General features: G+C 36.1%; 1 protein-coding gene across 4 annotated transcripts in view; it reads right to left on the minus strand.

Moving 5' to 3' along the window:
• Positions 1 to 3,131: 3,131 nt before the first annotated feature.
• LOC131497438 (uncharacterized) overlaps positions 3,132 to 21,307 on the minus strand; it is a 41,150-nt gene continuing 22,974 nt past the window's right edge. For 3 of the 4 annotated variants that reach the window (XM_058703693.1, XM_058703692.1, XM_058703690.1), the window contains 14 exons: positions 15,808 to 15,861; positions 14,032 to 14,136; positions 13,282 to 13,335; positions 12,419 to 12,523; positions 11,796 to 11,849; positions 11,029 to 11,133; positions 10,419 to 10,472; positions 9,967 to 10,071; positions 8,496 to 8,549; positions 7,809 to 7,913; positions 6,936 to 6,989; positions 5,716 to 5,820; positions 4,993 to 5,046; positions 3,132 to 4,082 (listed from right to left, as the gene is read on the minus strand). In XM_058703693.1, the coding sequence (XP_058559676.1) occupies positions 3,916 to 4,082; positions 4,993 to 5,046; positions 5,716 to 5,820; positions 6,936 to 6,989; positions 7,809 to 7,913; positions 8,496 to 8,549; positions 9,967 to 10,071; positions 10,419 to 10,472; positions 11,029 to 11,133; positions 11,796 to 11,849; positions 12,419 to 12,523; positions 13,282 to 13,335; positions 14,032 to 14,136; positions 15,808 to 15,861 (1,175 nt within the window). In that variant the 3' untranslated portion in view covers positions 3,132 to 3,915. The remainder of the gene's footprint in view (positions 4,083 to 4,992; positions 5,047 to 5,715; positions 5,821 to 6,935; positions 6,990 to 7,808; positions 7,914 to 8,495; positions 8,550 to 9,966; positions 10,072 to 10,418; positions 10,473 to 11,028; positions 11,134 to 11,795; positions 11,850 to 12,418; positions 12,524 to 13,281; positions 13,336 to 14,031; positions 14,137 to 15,807; positions 15,862 to 21,307) is intronic. The other variant, XM_058703691.1, reaches the window with a different exon arrangement.

The following is a 21,307-nucleotide window of genomic DNA, read 5'->3' on the forward strand; positions in this document are numbered from 1 at the left end:
AGCCCGACGCGGGGCTCAAACTCATGAACTGCAAGATCATGACCTGAGCCGAAGTCCATCGCTCAACCCCTGAGCCACCCAGGCGCCCCTCCCCCAGTTTTATTGAATAATTGACATATGACAGTGTATAAGCTTAAGGTGTACAATATATGTATATATATACACTGCAAAATGATTACCACAATAAGGTTAGTTAACACATCTGTCATCTCACATAGTTACATTTTTGGTTGTATGTATGGTGAGAACTTTTAAATTTACTCTTTTAGCAATTTCCAAAAATATGATAGTGTTGTTAATTATAGTCAACGTGCCTTACATTATATCTCCAGAACTTGCCCCTCTTATAGCTGGAAGTTTGCATCCTTTTGACTACCTTCACCTATTCCTCTCCCCAACCCCCTGCCTCTGGCAGCTACCTATCAGGTCTCTGTTTCTATGAGTTTGGTTTTTTTAGATTCCACCCATAGGAGGTATCATATAGTATTTGTTTTCTTCTGTCTGACTTATTTCACTTAGCATAATGCCCTCAAGTTTCATCCTTGTTGTAAATGGCAGGCTTTCCTTGTTTTCTGCGGTCAAATAATATTCTATTATGTATTATGTATGTACATATCTATATATATTTATTCTATTTTCTTCATTCATCTGTCAAGAGACATGTTGTGTCTTTGTCTTGGGTATTGCAGATAATGCTGCAATGAACATGGGAGTGCAAATATCTCTTTAAGATAGTAATAGTTGGTGCTGTTACATGAATATACTGCTAAAAGAGAATGACTTCACAATCTAGCATAACTGCTAAAATTTTCAAGCAAAGAACAAAACTACAATATATATGTACAACTCTTTACAAGCTGAGTTACAATTTAAAGAGTTAAAAGCAGGGGCACCTGGGCAGCTCAGTTGGTTGAGCGTCCAACTTCAGCTCAGGTCATGATCTCATGGTTTGTGAGTTCGAGCCCCACGTTGGGCTCTGTGCTGACAGCTCAGAGCCTGGAGCCTGCTTTTGGGTTCTGTGTCTCCCTCTCTCTCTGCTCCCTCCCGCCCCCACTCGCACTCTGTCTCTCTCGGTCTCTCTCTTAAAAATAAAAAAGCATTAAAAAATTAAAAAAAAAATAAAGAGTTAAAAGCAGAGTTAGAATTAGAATTTGTTTCCTCAAACGTTAAACATACAGGCCCAGGGGCGCCTGGGTGGCGCAGTCGGTTAAGCGTCCGACTTCAGCCAGGTCACGATCTCACGGTCCGTGAGTTCGAGCCCCGCGTCAGGCTCTGGGCTGATGGCTCGGAGCCTGGAGCCTGTTTCCGATTCTGTGTCTCCCTCTCTCTCTGCCCCTCCCCCGTTCATGCTCTGTCTCTCTCTGTCCCAAAAATAAATAAAAAACGTTGAAAAAAAAATTTAAAAAAAAAACAAAAAAAAAAAAACAAAAAACTAGATATATAGATTAATGGAATAGAATTTACAATCCAGAAATAAACCTTCCAATGTTTGGTCAGCTGATTTTTGACAAAGGTACTTGCACATTCAATGAAGAAAGAACAGTGTTTTTAATAAATGGTGCTGGGACAACTGGACAGTCACATGCAAAGAGAATATTCTTTTGGATCCCTATCTCACATTTTATACAAAAAGTAACTCAAAATGGATCAAAGACCTAATTATAAGTGTTAAAACTATAAAAATATTGAAAGAAAACATAACTGTAAATTTTCTTAACCTTAGATTAGACATTTTTTTAATATATGACACCCAAACACAAGCAACAAAAGAAAAAGTTATACCCTGGACATCATCAAAGTTAAAAATCTTTTGTGCATCAAGGAACACTGTCAAGAAAGTAAAAAGATAATTCACAGGACAGGAGAAAACTTTTGCAATCATGTATCTGATAAGGAACTTATATCTAGAAAATATAAGGGACTTGTATCTAGAATGTATAAAGAACTTCTACGATTCAATAATAAGAAGATAACCAAATTTAAAAACGGATGAGGGTTATGAGTGGATTTTTCTCCAAAGGAGGTATACGTTTAGCCAATATTCACATGAAAAGATGCTTAACATCATTAGCAATCATGGTAATGCAAGTCAAAACCAGAATAAGATACCACCTCATACCCACTAAGATATTATCAAAGGACAGAAGTAACAAGTGTTGACCAGGATGTGGAGGAACTGGAACTCTGATGCACCGCTGGTGGAAATGGAAAGTAATGCAGCCTCTTTGGAAAACAGCCTGCACTTCCTCAAAAGGTGAAACACAGAATTACCATATGACCCAACAATTTCTCTCTTAGGTATATACCCAAGACAAATGAAAATATATACCCATGTAAAAACTTGTACATGAACGTTCATAGGAGAATTATTCATAATAGCTAAAATGTGGAAACAATCCAAATGTGTATCAACCGATGAATGGATAAATAAAATGTGTTATATCCATAGAATAGCCTATTTTTCAGCAGTGAAAAGAAACAAAGTACAGTTGACTTTAGAAAAACAGAGGTTTGAACTGTGCAGGTCCATTTATACGTGCATTTTTTTTATAGTATAGCACTGTAAATGTATTTTCTCTTCCTTAGGATTTTCTTAAATTATTTTTTTAATGTTGATTTAGTTTTGAGAGAGAGCTGTCAGCACAGATCCTGATGCAGGGCTCGAACCCACAAACCATGAGATCATGACCTGAGCTCAAGTCAGACGCTTAACTGACTGAGCCACCCAGGTGCCCCACCTTATGATTTTCTTATTAGCATTTTATTTTCTCTGGCTTACCTATTGTAAGAATAGGGTATATAATACATATAACAACAAAATGTATGTTAATTGACTTTATGTTATCAGTTAGGCTTCTGGTCATCAGTAAGCAATTAGTAGTTAAGTTTTTGGAGAGTCAAAAGTTATACACAGATTTTTGACTGCACAGGGAGTCAGTGCTCTTAACCCCTGTGTTGTTCAAGCATCAACTGTATTAATACATAACAGGACAGAGATAAACCTGGAAAACATTATGTTAAGTGAAACTAGTCACTACGGACCACATATTATATGATTCTATTTATGTGGAATATCCAGAAGAGGGAAACTGATGGAGACAGAAAATAGATTAGTGGTTGCCCAGGGCTGAGGGAGATGGAGAAATTGGGAGGTGACTGTTAATAGGTATGGAATATCTTTCTGGGATAATAAAAATGTTCTAAAATTGATTGTTGTGATGAATGTGGTGAATACATTAGAATTCACTTAATTGTATGCTATATTGGGTTACTTGTACAATATGTGGATGATAACTCAGTAGTACCATTATAAATATTTCACTTATGGGGTGCCTGGATGACTCAGGTGGCTAAGCGTCTGACTTCGGCTCAGGTCATGATCTCGCAGTTTGTGAGTTTGAGCCTCGCGTCAGGCTCTGTGCTGACAACTCAGAGTCTGGAGCCTGCTTCGGATTCTGTGTCTCCCTCTCTCTCTCTGCCCCTCCCCTGCTCATGCTCTATCACTCTGTGTCTCTCAAAAATAAATAAACATTAAAAATTTTTAAAAAAATGTTTCACCTAAAATTTTCATCTTTATATAACAGTGAAATTAAGGAAGAGAAGGCTTTTTCAATATGATAAGCCGGTCCCCTTGAGTGGGCCTACTGTACTGTACAAATATCTCTTTCCTTTCTTTTTAATTCTGACTTTTATTTTTAATTTCTTCCATTGCCCGCTTATCCCTCTCTTTTTCCTTCTTATGGTATAAGCCCTGAAGGGTGACAGTAGACATTTGTTGGCTCTGATGGCAACTTACATCTGAGGAGTTGCTTGGCTTCTAAAATAAACTCTAAATGACACTTACTGTTTTAAGATGTAGCTTACATTTTAGTTTTTTAAAAATGTTCCATCATGTTTGAGAAGAAGTGAAAATTTTCATGCAGATCTGTAAAAATCTAATTTCCCTGGAAGCTCCCACAGACACTTGTATGACTCACCATCAATTGGCAGTATTTTCAGCAGCTTCTCTAGTTCCTTATCTGTGAGCTCAATTCCGAGATTTCCAAGAACATTTTTTAGCTCACTAGATTCAATCTTCTCACCTTTGAAAATAAGAAATTTGGTATACATCTTCATTTCAGATAGCAGTAATAATTTCTTTTTTTTTTTTTTTAAAGTTTTTAAATGTTTTATCACTTATTTTTGAGAGAGAGAGCGAGTGGGCAAGGGGCAGAGAGAGAGGGAGACACAGAATCCGAAGCAGGCTCCAGGCCCTGAGCTGTCAGTACAGAGCCTGATGCAGGGCTTGAACTCACAAGCTGCGAGATCATGACCTGAGCTGAAGTCGGACGATTAACCGACTGAGCCACCCAGGCGCCTCCAGATAATAGTAATTATTTCTAATGAAAAAAGTTATTTTAGGATAATTAATACCATCTCCTTGTCTTCAGACTGAAAACTACAGTAATAAAAACAAACAAACATTTTCAACTACAGAATCAATGTAGATGATAGGTCAAATTTATTTTCTTAATGTGAACAAGAGAGTCTTCTAAATTCAGGACAGACTACTTTCAGGATGAAAGTTGATCTATTAATTAAAAAAATAGATGCTTATATGAATTTTTCTTTGAAAAAGTATTTTAATTTAAAAAATAAGAATTATATGATAAATACAATAAATTCATTACTTCCATCAATTTTAGGCTTCACTCTCTAATTTGCTGTGCCATTCTATACTGTGGTTATTAAACACTGGTGAAGTGAATTACATTATTGGCATAAACAACAGAGATTGTAGAATTTGAAAGCAAGAAATAGTATGGTAATTTCACTGCAAAATCAGATAATTTTATATCAACACATGTAACACTAGAAGCAAATATTTCATTAATAAATATAGAGAAATGCCAGAATTTACAAGTCAGTGATGAAGTACCAGGAAATATTAGCAAAAACCAAAATTTAATGTAGATAATTGGAATCCTAATTTTATAGTAACTTTACAGTCACCTGTAAAATCTGTGATGTTTTCCATCAGTGTTTCTAGAGGAATTTTCTCATCAACTATAAGAGAAGATAAAATCGCAGTATATTATAGATCCCATATATTATGGATCTCATATATTATATAGACTTCAAATATTACATTCTAGATATAATACAAAAGTTTGTGGGAAAACATGGGAAGAACTATAACAGTTGCACTTAACTATGTGTCAGGCCCCATCATAATTGCTAATATTTATTTAAACAAATATTTTTGAACACACTTTTTAGATTATTATTCTACTCAACTTTTATTCTAAGACAAGCATGAATAACAAGAAAATTCTAAACATGAAAACCACGCTATTGCAATGGTGCAGTTTGGCCTATAATATCTCAAATTTATTTGTGTTAGTAAGGGGAAGTTACTTAGAAGTGAATGTGTCTAAAGAATCTGCATTCTTGTATTCAAAACTGGAAAGACTCAACTACTAAACATGATACTTACAGAGAACATAAAAGTCACACATATCACACATATAAAAAACTGGTTTAATTTTGACTTTGCTAACTGGATACTCATAAACTCAAATGACATTCTCTGTGTTTTAGTCATTGATATGGTGTCTCACACTGCTCTTGGGCCTTCCCTTTTCCCTATGAAAAAGGGCATTCCCCCCCCTGCCCCAAGTTTCTTGTAACTAACCTCTCTCCAGGGTTAACTAGTATATATGATAATATGCTTACCACCAACATGCATGTTTTCAGCCAGGTCTTTAAGTTCCGTATCTGCAAGCTTTATCCCCAGGTTGTTCAGAACAGTGCCCAGGTTGTTCATATTGACCTTCCCACCTAAGAAAAGTGACAGTCCATAAAGAATATTAAATGACTTCAAAAGAGAAGTTCTTACACTTTTTTGATACACATATCCCATTGTGAATTTCTTAAGCAGTAGATCATTATTCACAAAATTTGCTTCGGACCAAACAGAAAATGTTTGCTCTAAAGTGAAAAAAATAAATTAATGTTCAACAATTTTAACACAGAGACAAAATATTTTAAGCAGTCAATTACAAATTTAGAACTATGGCTACTTCCCTTGAGACTTGTCTTGGGGACCAGCCTACAGAAACACAAGGTTTTAAATGGCATTTAATACTGAAATTAGTTTGAGAATTAGGTACAGAAATATGGGCTCAGAGTACAGAAAAGTCTCTCAAGAAATGGATGAAAAAGGGAAGAAAGAGATTGAGTTGTGGCCAAAAAGGGGTGTGGAGAGTTCTAGTTTGCTTATTTTATAGGATGGTGTACGTTGAACATGTAAATGGGCTGAAGAGGTTGAAAATGGCCAGTGGGGCAAGGTCTTAAAAGATATGGGAGACAGTGGAGTCAAGGGCATCCTGGTAAGCTTTGAGGAGGAAGAGGGACTTCTCACTCATCCTTTATACTAACATGGGTGTGCTTAAAGATACCTGAATAGGGAGGGATTGAAGATGTAAAGCTGAGGGCTATCACTCTTGCCAGCCTCAATTTTCTTAATGAATTAAAAAAAAAATCTGGTTGAAAAAAATGATGTTCGATGAATGCTTAGAGAATTCTGGTACTGGAGGCAAACAATATGTAGTTCTAAACAATAGTAGGTTGATTTTTGATGAATGAACTTCCAATTTAGTTTTTTCTATTTATTAAGTTCTCTGAATCACTGCTAATCATTTATATTTTTTCCCATGTAAACATGAAATTTGATATTTCTCTTCCTGAAATTTCAAAAATGACAAGAAAGTGTGGTGCTTTACTTCCAAGATAGAACATCAGATTCAACTGCTAAAATAAAGATTGAGGTCCAAAAAAGCATACATTTGCAATCAGTACATATGACAGATGGCAGCATTCAAATTCATATCTTGGAAACAGTATAAAATGAAGATCTCATATTCATTTGTATTCTTATTATGTTTCTCACTCACCTTTAAGGGACTTCACACCATCTAGCAACCTGTTCTTAAAGACCTTGTTATCATCTATAAAAAAGAACACAATTAAGGTCATAGAGAAATGATGTGGCTATTCACTAAAACTTTAGTAAAACTGAGATTTTCATGATTTGCCCTAGAAACTTCCCTCATTAAAATAAAGTTTGAGAGAAAATTAGAGAAAGTTTATAATATGGTAAGTCTATCTAAAATTTAGCATACAAGGCACTCTATAACATGCACAGCTTTTTTGGAAAATATCACCTCTGACCTTTTATCCCCTTCCAGTCTAACACCACTTCTTTCCCTTGGTTGCTTCCCACAATTGCCTATAGGTATCTAAAAAGGTAAGGGTAGCCTCAGAAATGTAGTCCCCTTGATGGCATGAGTCAGCATCATGGGGATGATTATTCCAAAACAGAGAGTTAAACTGCATAGATGGAAATTTCCCTCTAGAATAAGTGAACAGTTAAAGTATTTTGTTTGGCATTTGCTTGTTTATTTACTGTTGCATCTTAGCAAATGGGGATAGTTTGAGTTTCTAAAAAAAAAAAAAAAAAAGCTTAAGAGGAGACAAAACAAACACGGGGTAAAAAAGAAAGGCAAACCAAGAAACAGACTCCTAACTATAGGGAACAAACTGATGGTCACCAGAGGGGAAGATGGTGAGGGAAGGGTGACACGGGTGATGGGGATGAAGGAGGGCACTTGTGATGAGCACAGGGTGATGTGTGGATGTGTTGAATCACCAAATTGTACACCTGAAACTAGTATTACACTGTATGTTAACTAACTGGAATTTAAATTAAAAAATCTTTAAAAGCTTCAAAGAACACTTTAAGGTCACATCAGTATATAAATGCCTACCATTGAAAGGCAGATTTTTCAGCAGCTTCAAACGTTCCTTATCTGTGAACTCTATTCCCATGTTTTTCAGAATAGCTTTCACATCTTTGACATCAACCTCCCCTCCTTAAAAAAATAGACATCATTACATATATGAATTTAAAGGATCATCTAATGACTCCAAACAGGGAAAATTAATCTATGGCTATGTAGATTGAATCGGTACAGAATAAAGAGCATAGGCCAATGAGACCTCTCCAAATATACTGACGATGACTTTCACAGAAAAAGAATTTGATCTCTAAGTGCTAATAAAAGAAGTCACAGTCACAATGACAATGGCAAGGCAACTCTGAACCCTGTGAGATTTCCATTATGTATCTGCTATTCAATTGGAATATTATAAATTACTTATTCAAATAAATGTATAAAATAAGGTAAGATCTGTTAGTCTCATTTTTTGTCAGTTATCTGTAGTCTTTATCAAAATTTTACTTCATATATTATTTCACTAGTACAGAGTTTGGCCATTCTAAAAAAGAGAAGAGCAAAATATACAAATAAAAAATATACCAGAAAACAAATGAGTTGCTAGTAATTTAATGAACCAAGAAATAAATGCCATAACTAATATGGCAATTGAGGAATAATGATGAAATATAATTATTATAAATACTAAATGTTTTAGATTCATAATTTCTCTCTTACCTGTAGTAGCTTTTACTCCATCCATCACCTCTTTCAGACCAACCATTCCATTAGCTACAAGAAAAGGCACAATGATAATAATGTCAGAAGCCCAGAAGACAAATTTAAGACATATATTTTAAGGAAACAATTCCATTAAAAATTCCTTACATCTTCATTTTACCTGAGACCATTTAGAAAATGCCTGGATCTCAGGGAGTTAAGATGATCTCCATTAATACAAAGGTCTCTTGTATACTAGAAACTGGGTCAGGAAAAGTGTGCTCTTCCTAGTATTTTGGATGCCATTATAAGCCATAGCTGAAGATACTATTGGAGTTGGCCAGGTATTCTGGTAACTTTACTTCATGTACCAACAAACAGCTGAGGAAGGGACCACTAATCCAGCTTGGTATGTTCTAAGATTGCTTCCTGCAGGAGATGTGTGTGAACTACATTAATGTATCAGAGCAGTTGATATGAAATATGGAAGGATGGAAGAGCCTTCACATGGAGGAGAAGTTGAGAAAAATGTCCAGGGACATCATGCTATGTGGGTGAAACTACAAGCAGCTCAACATGGCTGGAACAGTAGAAAAATGAGAGAAGATATGTCCACACAGGCAGATGGAGCTTGAAGGTCTCATGCACTATGATAAAAATCTTTGAACACGTTTTCGAATGAAGATTTCATTAGACAGGAGGATAGATAGAAGAATGGCTTGTTGACTTCTCTATAAATAGATTTTCAGATCCCTATTATTTTGCTTTCTTATTGTTTAGACTATTAGAGTCCTGACAGCACCCTCTGCAGTTTTTGGTATATTTACAGAAAGGTGATGCTGTTTTAGGTTAATTGTAATGAAGATCCAAGATTTATTCTGACTTTAAAATTGGGCTCTCCTCCAAGTGTCCATCAATAGATGAATGGATAAAGACGTAGAACATATGTGTGTGTGTGTGTGTATGTGTGTGTGTGTGTGTATGATGGAGTATTATTCAGTCTTAAAAAAGAATGGAATCTTGCCATTTGCAACAACATGGATGGAGCTAAAGAGTATAATGCTAAGAGAAATGTTAAAGACAAATACTATATGATTTCACTCATATGTGAAATTTAAGAAACAAAATGAGTAAACAAAGAAAAAAAAAAGAAGAGAGAGACAAACCAAGAAGTAGACTCTTAACTATAGAGAACAAACTGGTAGTTACCAGAGGGGAGGTGGGTGGGAGAATGGGTGAAACAGGTGATGGGGACTAAAGAGTATACTTATCACATATATAGAGAATTGTTGATATATTGTATACCTGAAATAATATAATTTTCTATGTTAACTATATTGGAATTAAAATTAAAGACTTAAGTAAAAAAAATAAAATTGGGCTCTCCTCCAAGCTTTCTAACATGTATCTGTCAATTAAATCTATTTTCAAACATATCAGATATAAAGGAAAAATTAAAAAACGGCCTGAGGACATCTGTATTGTTCACCATCAACTTGTAGATTTTTTGACAGCTTTGCAAGTTCCTCTTCCGTGAGCTCAAGTCCCAATTTTTTAAGGGTGTTGTCCAGGTTATTTACATGAACCTTTCCCCCTTAGGAAAGACAGAAGGTAGGAACATGAAAAAAAGTGTATTATGCCAAAATTCTGCATGCATATCAACTTTCTACTTATTTATTTATTATGTTTGTTTGTTTAAGGTGAAGTGATTTTTTCATGCATAGAGAAAAATAGGGTGTACAGAGTTGAAAAAAAATGCAAGTTCCATATAGAACTTCCTACAAGATAAAATATACGCTGTTATCAGTTAAAATGTGGGTAGACCGCAAGAATCATAAATAAGGAATGATACCAAAGTGAGGAGCCTGGATTCATAATTGGAATAAAAGTGTCAAGTTGGGGAATGTCAGACAGTATGACTTTTAATTGGGTCTTACTCACCATTGAGAGATTTCACACCCTTTAGCAACCTGTTGTGATATACCTTTCCAGCAGCTGTAAGAAAAGCCATAATTCATGCAATGGGGAAATTAACATGAAATCACAAAATGGTATGAATTAAATAATTTCAAAAATAACATTTTAAGAAGAGTTGTCTCTAATTTTTAGTTTATTTCATCTAATATAATGAAGTTTGGAAACAGAAACCTCTCTCCTTGTGACAAACCTTTTTATTCCAGTACCTGAGGAAGTCTCCTTGCTCAAACATGAGTATAGCTTCCCTTTGCTTTTAAATTTCTGCTTCCCATCTTTATTTTTTTGTCATGGATCTCAAGTCTTTATCTTTTTTTTCTCTTCTCATGATATGAACAAATTAGTAGCTTGATAGGTAACAATATGTTTAGCTGTTAATGTCAACTCTTATCTAAAGGGTTATTTAACTTCCAATATAAATTCTAAGTGACAGTGACAGGTTGCTATATACTTAGAACTCAATTTAATATTTTTTCTTTTATACTTTTGGAGAAAAATAAATAGAAACAAAGTTGAAAATATTTACACAGACCTAAAGACCAACAAAAGACCTCCATGACACCTCTATCAATCTCACCATCAAATGGCAGTGTTTTCAGTAGCTTCTCTTTTTCCTGATCTGTGAGCTCAATCCCCAGGCTTCCCAGGAAAATTTTCAGGTCATTAGAATCAACCTTCTCATCTTTTAAGAGAGGGAACAATAGACATATAAGCTTTCGGAACTCTGGTATTATATCAAGTTGTAAAATATGTTCTATGAAGTTTAGTGATATCCTAATTTCAAGATGAGGTGTTAGGCGAAGATATTCTCAATTGCAGAACCCTTGAGCATATCTTATGGTAATAAAGCATATCTTTATAAGCGTATCTTATGGTATCTTATGGTAATAAATTACCACATTTATTATAAATTAAAGACCATTTTTCCTAAAGCTGGAAAAAAACAACTTTCAGAATAAAATCTGATGAGTGAATTAAGATAATGCAGATTCTTATATAAATTATTCTTCAAAAACATTTGCTTTGGTAAGAATTATTGATGATATCAGGAATACATTATCTTGATCATTTCTAAGCTTCACCATGCCATTTTCTATACATTTCTAGATTTTTTTCATTTAAACATTTGTGACCCGAAGCATATTACTTGCACAAGTAACAGAAAACTTAGGATTTAAAACTGACATATAGTCTTGTATCCTAGTGTAGAAACTTTCCTAATGTCAATCCATGATTCATATATTTAAAAATAAAACATCAGAATTTATAAGATACCAGAAATACCACTGAAAAAAACTATTATAAAGGACTGAAACCCTAGATTTACATCAACTTCTCATTTACCTGTAAAAGTTTGCAGTTCCTTCATCGGTGTTTTAGGAGAAGTCCTCCTATCAACTGTAGAAGAAAATTAAAGTCATAATGAGATATAAAAGACTCATGAAATATCGTGAAAGACAATGTGGGAGTAAATATAATAAATCCTAACTTACTATGTGCCAGGCATTATCTTAAGTACTTTATATATGCTTACTTAAGAACTATATACTGAAGAATATCTTTCTAGGCTATTAATTTATTCAGTTTTCATTGTCTTCATTAATACTAGAAAGAAAAGCCTAAACATAACAACATGCCATTTCAAAAATATTAATTTTACTTATAGTTCTATACTATTTCAAAGCTATATGCATTAGTAATGGGAAGAAATTCAGAAGTACCGTCATCTAAGTGGCCTGCATTTTTCTTTTTAAAATGTGGAAGACTGTCTTCTAGTGACCATAATATGGGTAAAGAACATAAAAGACATTCATACAAAGGGCAATGTTTTCACGGTGACTTGGTAGCTGGCTGCTTATATGCTGTTTACATGCTTTGCCCATATTTATAGCTTCTTACTTTCCCCCGCAACTTTTATTGTCCAAGCTCTCCCAACATGGAACTATGGTATCTAGAAACTTGCTCACCATCACCAGGGAGATTTTGAGTCAGAGCCTCAAGTTCCTTATCTGAGAGCTTGATTCCCATATTATCCAGTATTGCGTTCAAGTCGTTGACATTGACTTTCCCATCTAAGGAAAGAGAGTCCATGAAGAAAATTATGTAACTTCAAAAAAGAGGTTCATAAACCTTTTAGAGACACATGCCCTGTTGTGAATCCATGAGCTGTATGCTAGTGTTCACAAAGATTACATATCATTTCAGGGGGGGTCATATATTCTCTAAAGCCTATTCACAGACCCCCCCCCTTAGTAGTAAGGTTAATAATCCTTGTTCTAAAATGTGAAAAAAAAACCACACCAATTTTAGAACAAGAGACTAAGGACCTTATTATGCCTATAGAGAAAGTCAACTATGACATTAGAACGAAGGTCACTTCTCGTGAGATTTGTCTTGGGGATCAGACTACAAAATACAAAGTTTTAAATACCATTGAATAAATGCTAAGTGAATTCTAGTTCTGGAGGCAAACATTTTTTACTTCTAAACAATAGGTTTTGATGACTGAGTTCCCAGTTTAGTATTTATCTGCGGCTGATTAAATTCCCTGAATCAGTACTAATTCTTGTCTGTCACATTTTGCTATGCAAACTTGAAATCTGGTATTTTTTCTCTTGAAAAGTTTGGAAGAATCTTGAGAAAGTAGAAGGCTTTCTTCCTAGATATAAAGTAAAAGATCAGCAGCTACTGTGAAGCTTGATCTTCAATGGGAGCATAAATTTGCAATCAGTATATATGATCAGTATAGCAGCAACCACTAATACCTTGGAAACAGTATAAAAGCAAGGATCCCATATTGGTCTACACTCTCATTATGCCGCTCATGTACCTTTTAGAGACATCACAACTTCCAACAACCTGTTTTGAAAGATCTTGTCATCATCTGTAAGAAAAGGCAGAATTTAAGTCACAGAGAAATGTGGAAAATCACAGAGAAATTAGGAAAAATGACTTTTCGAGAGTTTTCTCTTATTTTAATAAAATTTGAGAGAAAATTGGGTGAAATTTAGCACATCATGCACACCTCTGTTCTTCTTCCCAATCCTGCCTTTATTCACTTCCAATTATTAATCCTTTCTTCTTTCACAAATCCCAGTTTAACCTTTGTTTTTTCCTTTTTTGTTTTTCCCTATTGATAAAAAGACCCATCATAATGGAAATGCTCCTTCCTAATCTAAAAGTAAAGCCACTTAGGGATTCATTTCAGGTATAAGTGGACTTTCTAAAAAAACATTTTTTTTTTGAAATGGATTTTCTATATCCTAGAACTTAGGAAATGGAGATAATTTTAGAGCTTCTCGCAGACGCAGAAATCTAAAACTTCTTTTTGGGGACAGCTGGGTGGCGCAGTTAATTAAGCATCCAACTCTTGGTTTTGGCTCAGGTCATATCTCACGGGTTGTGAGATCAAGCTCCGAGTCCAGCTCTGTGCTGACAGTGCGGAGCCTGCTTGGGATTCTCTCGCTCTCCCTCTCTCTCTGCTCCTCCCCAACTCACACATGCTCTCACCCTCTCAATATGAATAAATAAACTTAAAAAAAAAACACTCTTTGAATACATCAATATTTAAAATGCTTACCCTTAAAAGGAAGAGTTTTCACCAGCTCCAAGCATTCTTTACCTTTGAGCTCGATCCCCATGTTTCCCAGAACAGCTTTAACGCTATTGACATCAACATTTTCTCCTTAACAAAAAGATTAAAACAATGACATACATGGAATTTAAGTACAATCAAATTATTGCAAATAATTAAACTAAATTATGATGCTAAAACAATAGGATTATGAGCTGGGGAAAGTAATGATCACTGAGCTCTGCCCAAATACATGGAGATAATGTCATTTATGGAAACATAATTGCCTTTTTTTAAATAAGTTTATTTATTTTTGAGACAGAGAGAGACAGAGCATAAATGGGGGAGGGGCAGAGAGAGAGGGAGACACAGAATCAGAAGCAGGCTCCAGGCTCTGAGCCATCAGCCCAGAGCCCGACGCAGGGCTCGAACTCACGGACCATGAGATTGTGACCTGAGCTGAAGTCAGACGCTTAACCGATTGAGCCACCCAGGTGCCCCAGCTTTCTAAAGGCTAATAAGAGATGGCACTCTCACTCTTAAATACTGAGAACAATACTGAGGGGTGATCGGGGGTAGGGGAGAGGGGAAAGTGGGTGATGGGCATCAAGGAGGGCACCTGTTGGGATGAGCACTGGGTGTTGTATGGAAACCAATTTGACAATAAATTATACTTAATAAAAAAACAAGAGAGAGAGAGAGATGGCACTCTCAACGGCAGTCATGAGAATGTATCCACAGGAGTTCCAACTATGGAGAACATAATTAACCAAGGGCCCCACCTTCTGCTTTGAAATTAACCTGTGTTTTTTTGCACTAATGCCATATGTATCATTGGCACTGGCCAATCACAAGTGCAGCCATGATACTAGGGGAGCCCTGTTCCTGGAAGATACAGGATGGTGATTCTAACCAGAGGATTCTTGAAAGCACTTTTGCCAGGCCCTCCTCAGACTGCATGACAATCTAGGATGCTTCCGCCCAAACATTTCTTCCTCTTTCCTTCACCTGGTGCCAGATTTGCCCTGCAGTCTGACAGCCTCCCAGCCTTTCAGGCATCCTCCTTATTTTCTCTCTTTTTTTTTTTTTTTTTTTTTAATTTTTTTTTTTCAACGTTTTTTAATTTATTTTTGGGACAGAGAGAGACAGAGCATGAACGGGGGAGGGGCAGAGAGAGAGGGAGACACAGAATCGGAAACAGGCTCCAGGCTCTGAGCCATCAGCCCAGAGCCTGACGCGGGGCTCGAACTCACAGACTGCGAGATCGTGACCTGGCTGAAGTCGGACGCTTAACCGACTGCGCCACCCAGGCGCCCCCTCCTTATTTTCTCTTACGCAGGCATTTCCCCTAATAATGTCCTGGCATGTTTAACCCTGCCCCGGCTTTTGCTTCTTGGGAGTCTTGGACTAACATACTCAAAATGACAATGACACAAAGTGGGTATTATATATCTCTTTTGTCAATTTTCAAGCTGCAGATGGCTTATCTTCATAATTCTATTGACATGAAGAATGTATCACCTCTCCTTTAAGTAATTACCAGGGTCTTTTCCAAAGATTCATTTCACCCTTTATTGTACATTTTGGCTGTCTTAAAATAAGGAATATGAAGTGTATTCGTGAAGAATACATCAGAAAATTCTCCAATTTCTGGGCTACTGGCTATGAAAACCTTAAACAAATAGGAGGTAAAAATGATAGAATTAGCCTAGCAATTAAGGCATGAAGAAAAACAGTACTGTAAAAATTAGGATCCTATGTTTACATTAACTTCTCAATCACCTGTGACAGCTTTCACGCCATCCATCACTTTATTCAGATCAACTTTTCCATTAGCTATGAAGAGAAGGGACAATTGAGACATGTAATCAATGTCATGAGCTCCAAAAAACATATACAAAGGATATATGTTGATGGAAAATTCCACATAAATTCCATTAATATAATTTTATACATACTTATATTAAATCTGTGAATTTCAAGGATTTAAGCTGATCTGTTTTTCCAGTGTTTCTGGATCATTGGTATTTATCAGCTCTCTGGTAGCACTTCAGGTACTGCTGTGAGCCATGAGTGCCATAGCTCATATAGGAACCACTAATTCAAACTAGAGTGTTAAATGTATACATCATAGAGTACGTAGTGCCTGGACAAGTTAAAATATCAGATTTTAACTAAAGGAAAGGGGAATGCATAGAAAGAGTCTTCTACATGGAAGAGGGGCTGAGAAATATAAAGTAAAACCACACCTGGGTACAACATATACAACATATACATATGCAGTGCATGGAGAACTATAGTCGGTTCAGCACTGCAGAAGAATAAAGTATGGATTGGGGAAAGGAAAGTTCATACAAGAGAGGTAGGTTGGACTCCGATTATTAAGGGATTTGTAAGTAATTTTAACAAGCTTAGCCTTTATCTACTAGGTTATATAGAATCATTGAGTGGTTATAAGTTCAGGAATGATATGGACCAATTTGCATTTTATTTTAATTTTCTTTAACTTTAAATTATAATTAATTTTATTATTACAAAATTACATTTATATTGAAATATATATAGAGTGATGTCATCAAAACGGTGACATAAGCTTTTCCTGACTTCAGTCCCCCTCACAAAAAGACCATCTTGCAAGTATCCACAGACAAGACACCATTGTGAAAATCCCAGGATATGGTTGTGAGGCTGATGAATCTCCCTGAACCACAGAGACTGAGAAGGACCACATTAGAAGGGTAAGACAATCAGCTATGCTCTGGCTGCACTGCCCCTCTCCCAGGCTAGTATAGTGCTGCACTGAGAGGGCTTCCCAGAGCTATGGTTTCTCTGGTGGGAAAAAGAGAGCCCAAGGTAGACATCCAGCTCCTCCAGAGTTGGGGGTTGCTTCCTGGAAGGCCCACCTGGGTCCTGTCCCATAGGTATTGGGGGGGGGGAGGTATCCGTGGGTCTTAACCATGTGAGATCAGAATGAGATGGAGAAGGGAAACATGGCTTACATTAACCAGCACTTGGATCTTGGCAGATTGTTTCTCCTAGCAGCAGTGTCTGAGTAGATCTGACACAGTGCTTTTGCCCATCTGCAGAGCCAAGATGGTGGTCCCTCTGGCCAGGGAACCATTCTGCTTGAGTTGGGTCCCCAGCCAATAAGCCTTTCTGGCCTTGGAGCCTCTTCTATCACCCCATCCAGATGAGGAAGCAAATTCATGGCTCCTGCCTATTGCTGAGTATAGATAGTCCTCTGTCCTGCCTGACCAAAAAACCTATTGAGAGCATCCCAGAGACTGTGTAGATTACCCTACAGCCCCTCTTATAGCAGTGCCTGAGTGAAGAGCCCACTCATTGGCTCTGCCTCTCTGCAGAACTGAGCTAGTGGCACCATCTGGCCAGGGATATTGATGGATACTCCTGCCTGACTCAGGTACCCAGCCAATAAGACTTATCAGCAAAGGAGCCTATGATATAGAGACTGGGCTGGGAAGGAAATTCAAAGCCCTGACCAGGGATGAATATAGCTTCCAGCCTTATCTGACCAAGAAGCCTAACCAGAACACCTGGGAAGTTGCATAGTCCATCCTACAGATCTGGTTATAATGGTGCCTGAGCAGAGACCCCAAAATTGACAACCTAGAAGAAACGGATAAATTATTCCTAGAAACATACAACCTACTGAGATTGAATCATGAAGAAACAGAAAATCTGAAGAGACCAAAAACAAGTAAGGATATTGAGTCAATAATCAAAATCTTCTTCCCCAAAAGTCCAGGACAAATGGTTTTATTGCTGAATTTTTACCATTTAATGAAGAATTAATACCAATCCTTCTCAAATTCTTCCCAAAAAATTTAAGAGAAGGGAACACTGCCAAACTCATTTACAAGGTAGCATCTACCCTGATACCAAAGCCAGACAAAGATACTACAAAAAAATTAAAACTATAGGCCAATGTCCCTGATGAATATAAATGCAAAAATTCTCAACAAAATTCTAGCAAACCAATTCAATAGCACATTAAAAGGATAATATAGCATGATTAAGTGGGATTCATCCCTAGGATGCAAAGGTATTTCAACATGTGCAAATCAATAAATGTGACATACTGCATTAATAGAATGAAAGATAAAAATCACATGATCATCTCAATTGATGCAGAAAAAGCATATGACAAAATTCAACATCCATTCATGATAAAAGCTGTCACTAAATTAGGTAGAGAAGGAAAGAATCTCAACATAATAAAGGCCATGTATGACAATACTCAATACTTAACATCATACTGTAACAGTGAAAGGTTGAAAGCTTTTCCTCTATAATCAGAAATAAGACAAGTGCTCACTCTTACCACTCCTATTCAGTATAGTACTAGAAGTGTTAGCTAGAACAATTAGGCAAGAAAAGAAATAAAAGTCACCAGAATCAGAAAGAAAGAAAGAAAGAAAGAAAGAAAGAAAGAAAGAAAGAAAGAAAGAAAGAAGTAAAAGTGTGTCTATTTGCAGATGACATTATTTTAAGTATAGAAAATCCTAAAGACTCAACCAAAAAAAAAAAAATAATAACTTGTTAAATTTAATGAATGAATTCAGTAAAGATCCAGGATACAAAATCAACATACAAAAATCAATGGTGTTTCTATATACTAACAATGAATTATCAGAAAAAGAAATGAAGAAAATAATCTCACTTACAACAGCATCACAAACTATAAAGTACTTAGGAGTAAATTTGGAAGAGACACAAATAGAAAGATATCCTGTGTTCATAGATTAGAAGAATTATTAACATTAAAATGTCCACACTAAGGCAATACCATCTATAGATTCAATGTAATTCTTAAGATTCCAATGGCATTTTTTACACATGCATAAGACATAATCCTAAAATTCATTTGGAACCACAAAAGCTAAACCAATCCTCAAAAGAAGGGTAAAGCTGGAGGATCACAATTTTTTACTTCAAACTATATTATAAAGCTATAGTAATCAAAACAGTATGGCACTGGCATAAAAACACACACTTGGACCAATGAAAGAGAATCAAGGGCTTAGATACAAACGCATACATATATGGCCAACTTCTATTTGACACAGAAGCCAACAATATTCAAGCAAGCCTAGAATACTCAATGGAGAAAAGAGTGTCTTCATTAAATGGTGTTAGGAAAATTGGATATTTACATGACAAAGAGTGAGATTAGACCCCTGTCTTATACTGTTCACAAAAATCAACTCAAAATGAATTAAAGAATTAAATGTAAGGCCTGAAATCATACATAAAACTCCCAAGGGAAACGTAGAAAAAAGCCCTTTGATGTTGCTCTTGGCAATGATTTTTTGGATGTGACTCCTATAAAGCACAAGCAACAACATAAAAAATAAACAAATAAGTAGGGCTACATCAAACTGAAAAGCTTCTCTGCATGGCAAAATAACCATAAGAGACCCTTAAATACAGAGAACAAACTGAGGTTGATGAGGTTTGGAGGGGAGGTAAATGGGTGACAGGCACTAAGGAGGGCACTTTTCAGGATGAGCACTGGGTGTCATATGTAAGAGATGAATCTCTGGGTTCTACTCTTGAAGCTAAGACTACACTGTATGTTAACTAACTTGAGAATAATAATAATTAAAAAAAGAATCAACAAAATGAAAAGACAGCCTATGTAATGGAAGAAAATATTTACAAACCATATATCTTATAAGAGGTTAATATCCAAACTATATAAGGAACTCATATACCTCAATAACAAAGAAACCAAATAACACAATTTAAAAATGGGTGAAATATCTGAAAAGACATTTTTCCAAAGAAGATATTCAAATGGCCAACAGGTCCATTAAAAGGTGGCCTATCCTCACTAATCATCAGGGAAATGTAAATCAAAACCACAATGAGGTATCACCTCACACCTGTTAGAATGGCTATCATCAAAAAGACAAGAGATAGAAAGTACTGGTAAGGATGTGGGGGAAAGGGAAGCCTCGTGCACTGCTGGTGAAAGTGTAAATTGGTGCAGCCAACGTGAAGAGTATGAAGGTTCCTCAAAAAATTAAAAATGGAACTACATATGATCCAGAAATTATGACTTGGGTATATATCCAAAGTAAACAAAATCACTGTCTTGAAGAGATAACTGCATCTTCACATCCATTATAGCATAATTTATAATAGCAAAGGCATGGAAAAAACCTAAGCATCCATTGATGGACGAATACATAAAGAAAATGTGGGGTATATATACAATGGGATATGAGGGTATATATGGGGTATGTATACAATGGGAATGAGTTTTGGAAGCGTGTGGGTGTTTAGGAATTTGTCCATTTCTTCCAGGTTGTCCAGTTTGTTGGCATATAATTTTTCATAGTATTCCCTGATAATTGCTTGTATCTCTGAGGGATTGGTTGTAATAATTCCATTTTCGTTCATGATTTTATCTATTTGGGTCATCTCCCTTTTCTTTTTGAGAAGCCTGGCTAGAGGTTTATCAATTTTGTTTATTTTTTCAAAAAACCAACTCTTGGTTTCGTTGATCTGCTCTACAGTTTTTTTAGATTCTATATTGTTTATTTCTGCTCTGATCTTTTTTTTTTTTTTAACATTTATTTATTTTTGAGACAGAGAGAGACAGAGCATGAACGGGGGAGGGGCAGAGAGAGAGGGAGACACAGAATCGGAAACAGACTCCAGGCTCTGAGCCATCTGCCCAGAGCCTGACGCGGGGCTCGAACTCACGGACTGCAAGATCGTGACCTGAGCCGAAGTCGGACGCTTAACCGACTGTCTGCTCTGATCTTAATTATTTCTCTTCTTCTTCTGGGTTTAGGCTGTCTTTGCTGTTCTGCTTCTATTTCCTTTAGGTGTGCTGTTAGATTTTGTATTTGGGATTTTTCTTGTTTCTTGAGATAGGCCTGGATTGCAATGTATTTTCCTCTTAGGACTGCCTTCGCTGCATCCCAAAGCGTTTGGATTGTTGTATTTTCATTTTCGTTTGTGTCCATATATTTTTTAATTTCTTCTCTAATTGCCTGGTTGACCCATTCATTCTTTAGTAGGGTGTTCTTTAACCTCCATGCTTTTGGAGGTTTTCCAGACTTTTTCCTGTGGCTGATTTCAAGCTTCATAGCATTGTGGTCTGAAAGTATGCATGGTATGATTTCAATTCTTGTAAATTTATGAAGGGCTGTTTTGTGACCCAGTGTGTGATCTATCTTGGAGAATGTTCCATGTGCACTCGAGAAGAAAGTATATTCTGTTGCTTTGGGATGCAGAATTTTAAATATAT

This window comes from Neofelis nebulosa, chromosome 16 (assembly GCF_028018385.1).
Source record: "Neofelis nebulosa isolate mNeoNeb1 chromosome 16, mNeoNeb1.pri, whole genome shotgun sequence".
NCBI lineage: Eukaryota > Metazoa > Chordata > Mammalia > Carnivora > Felidae > Neofelis > Neofelis nebulosa.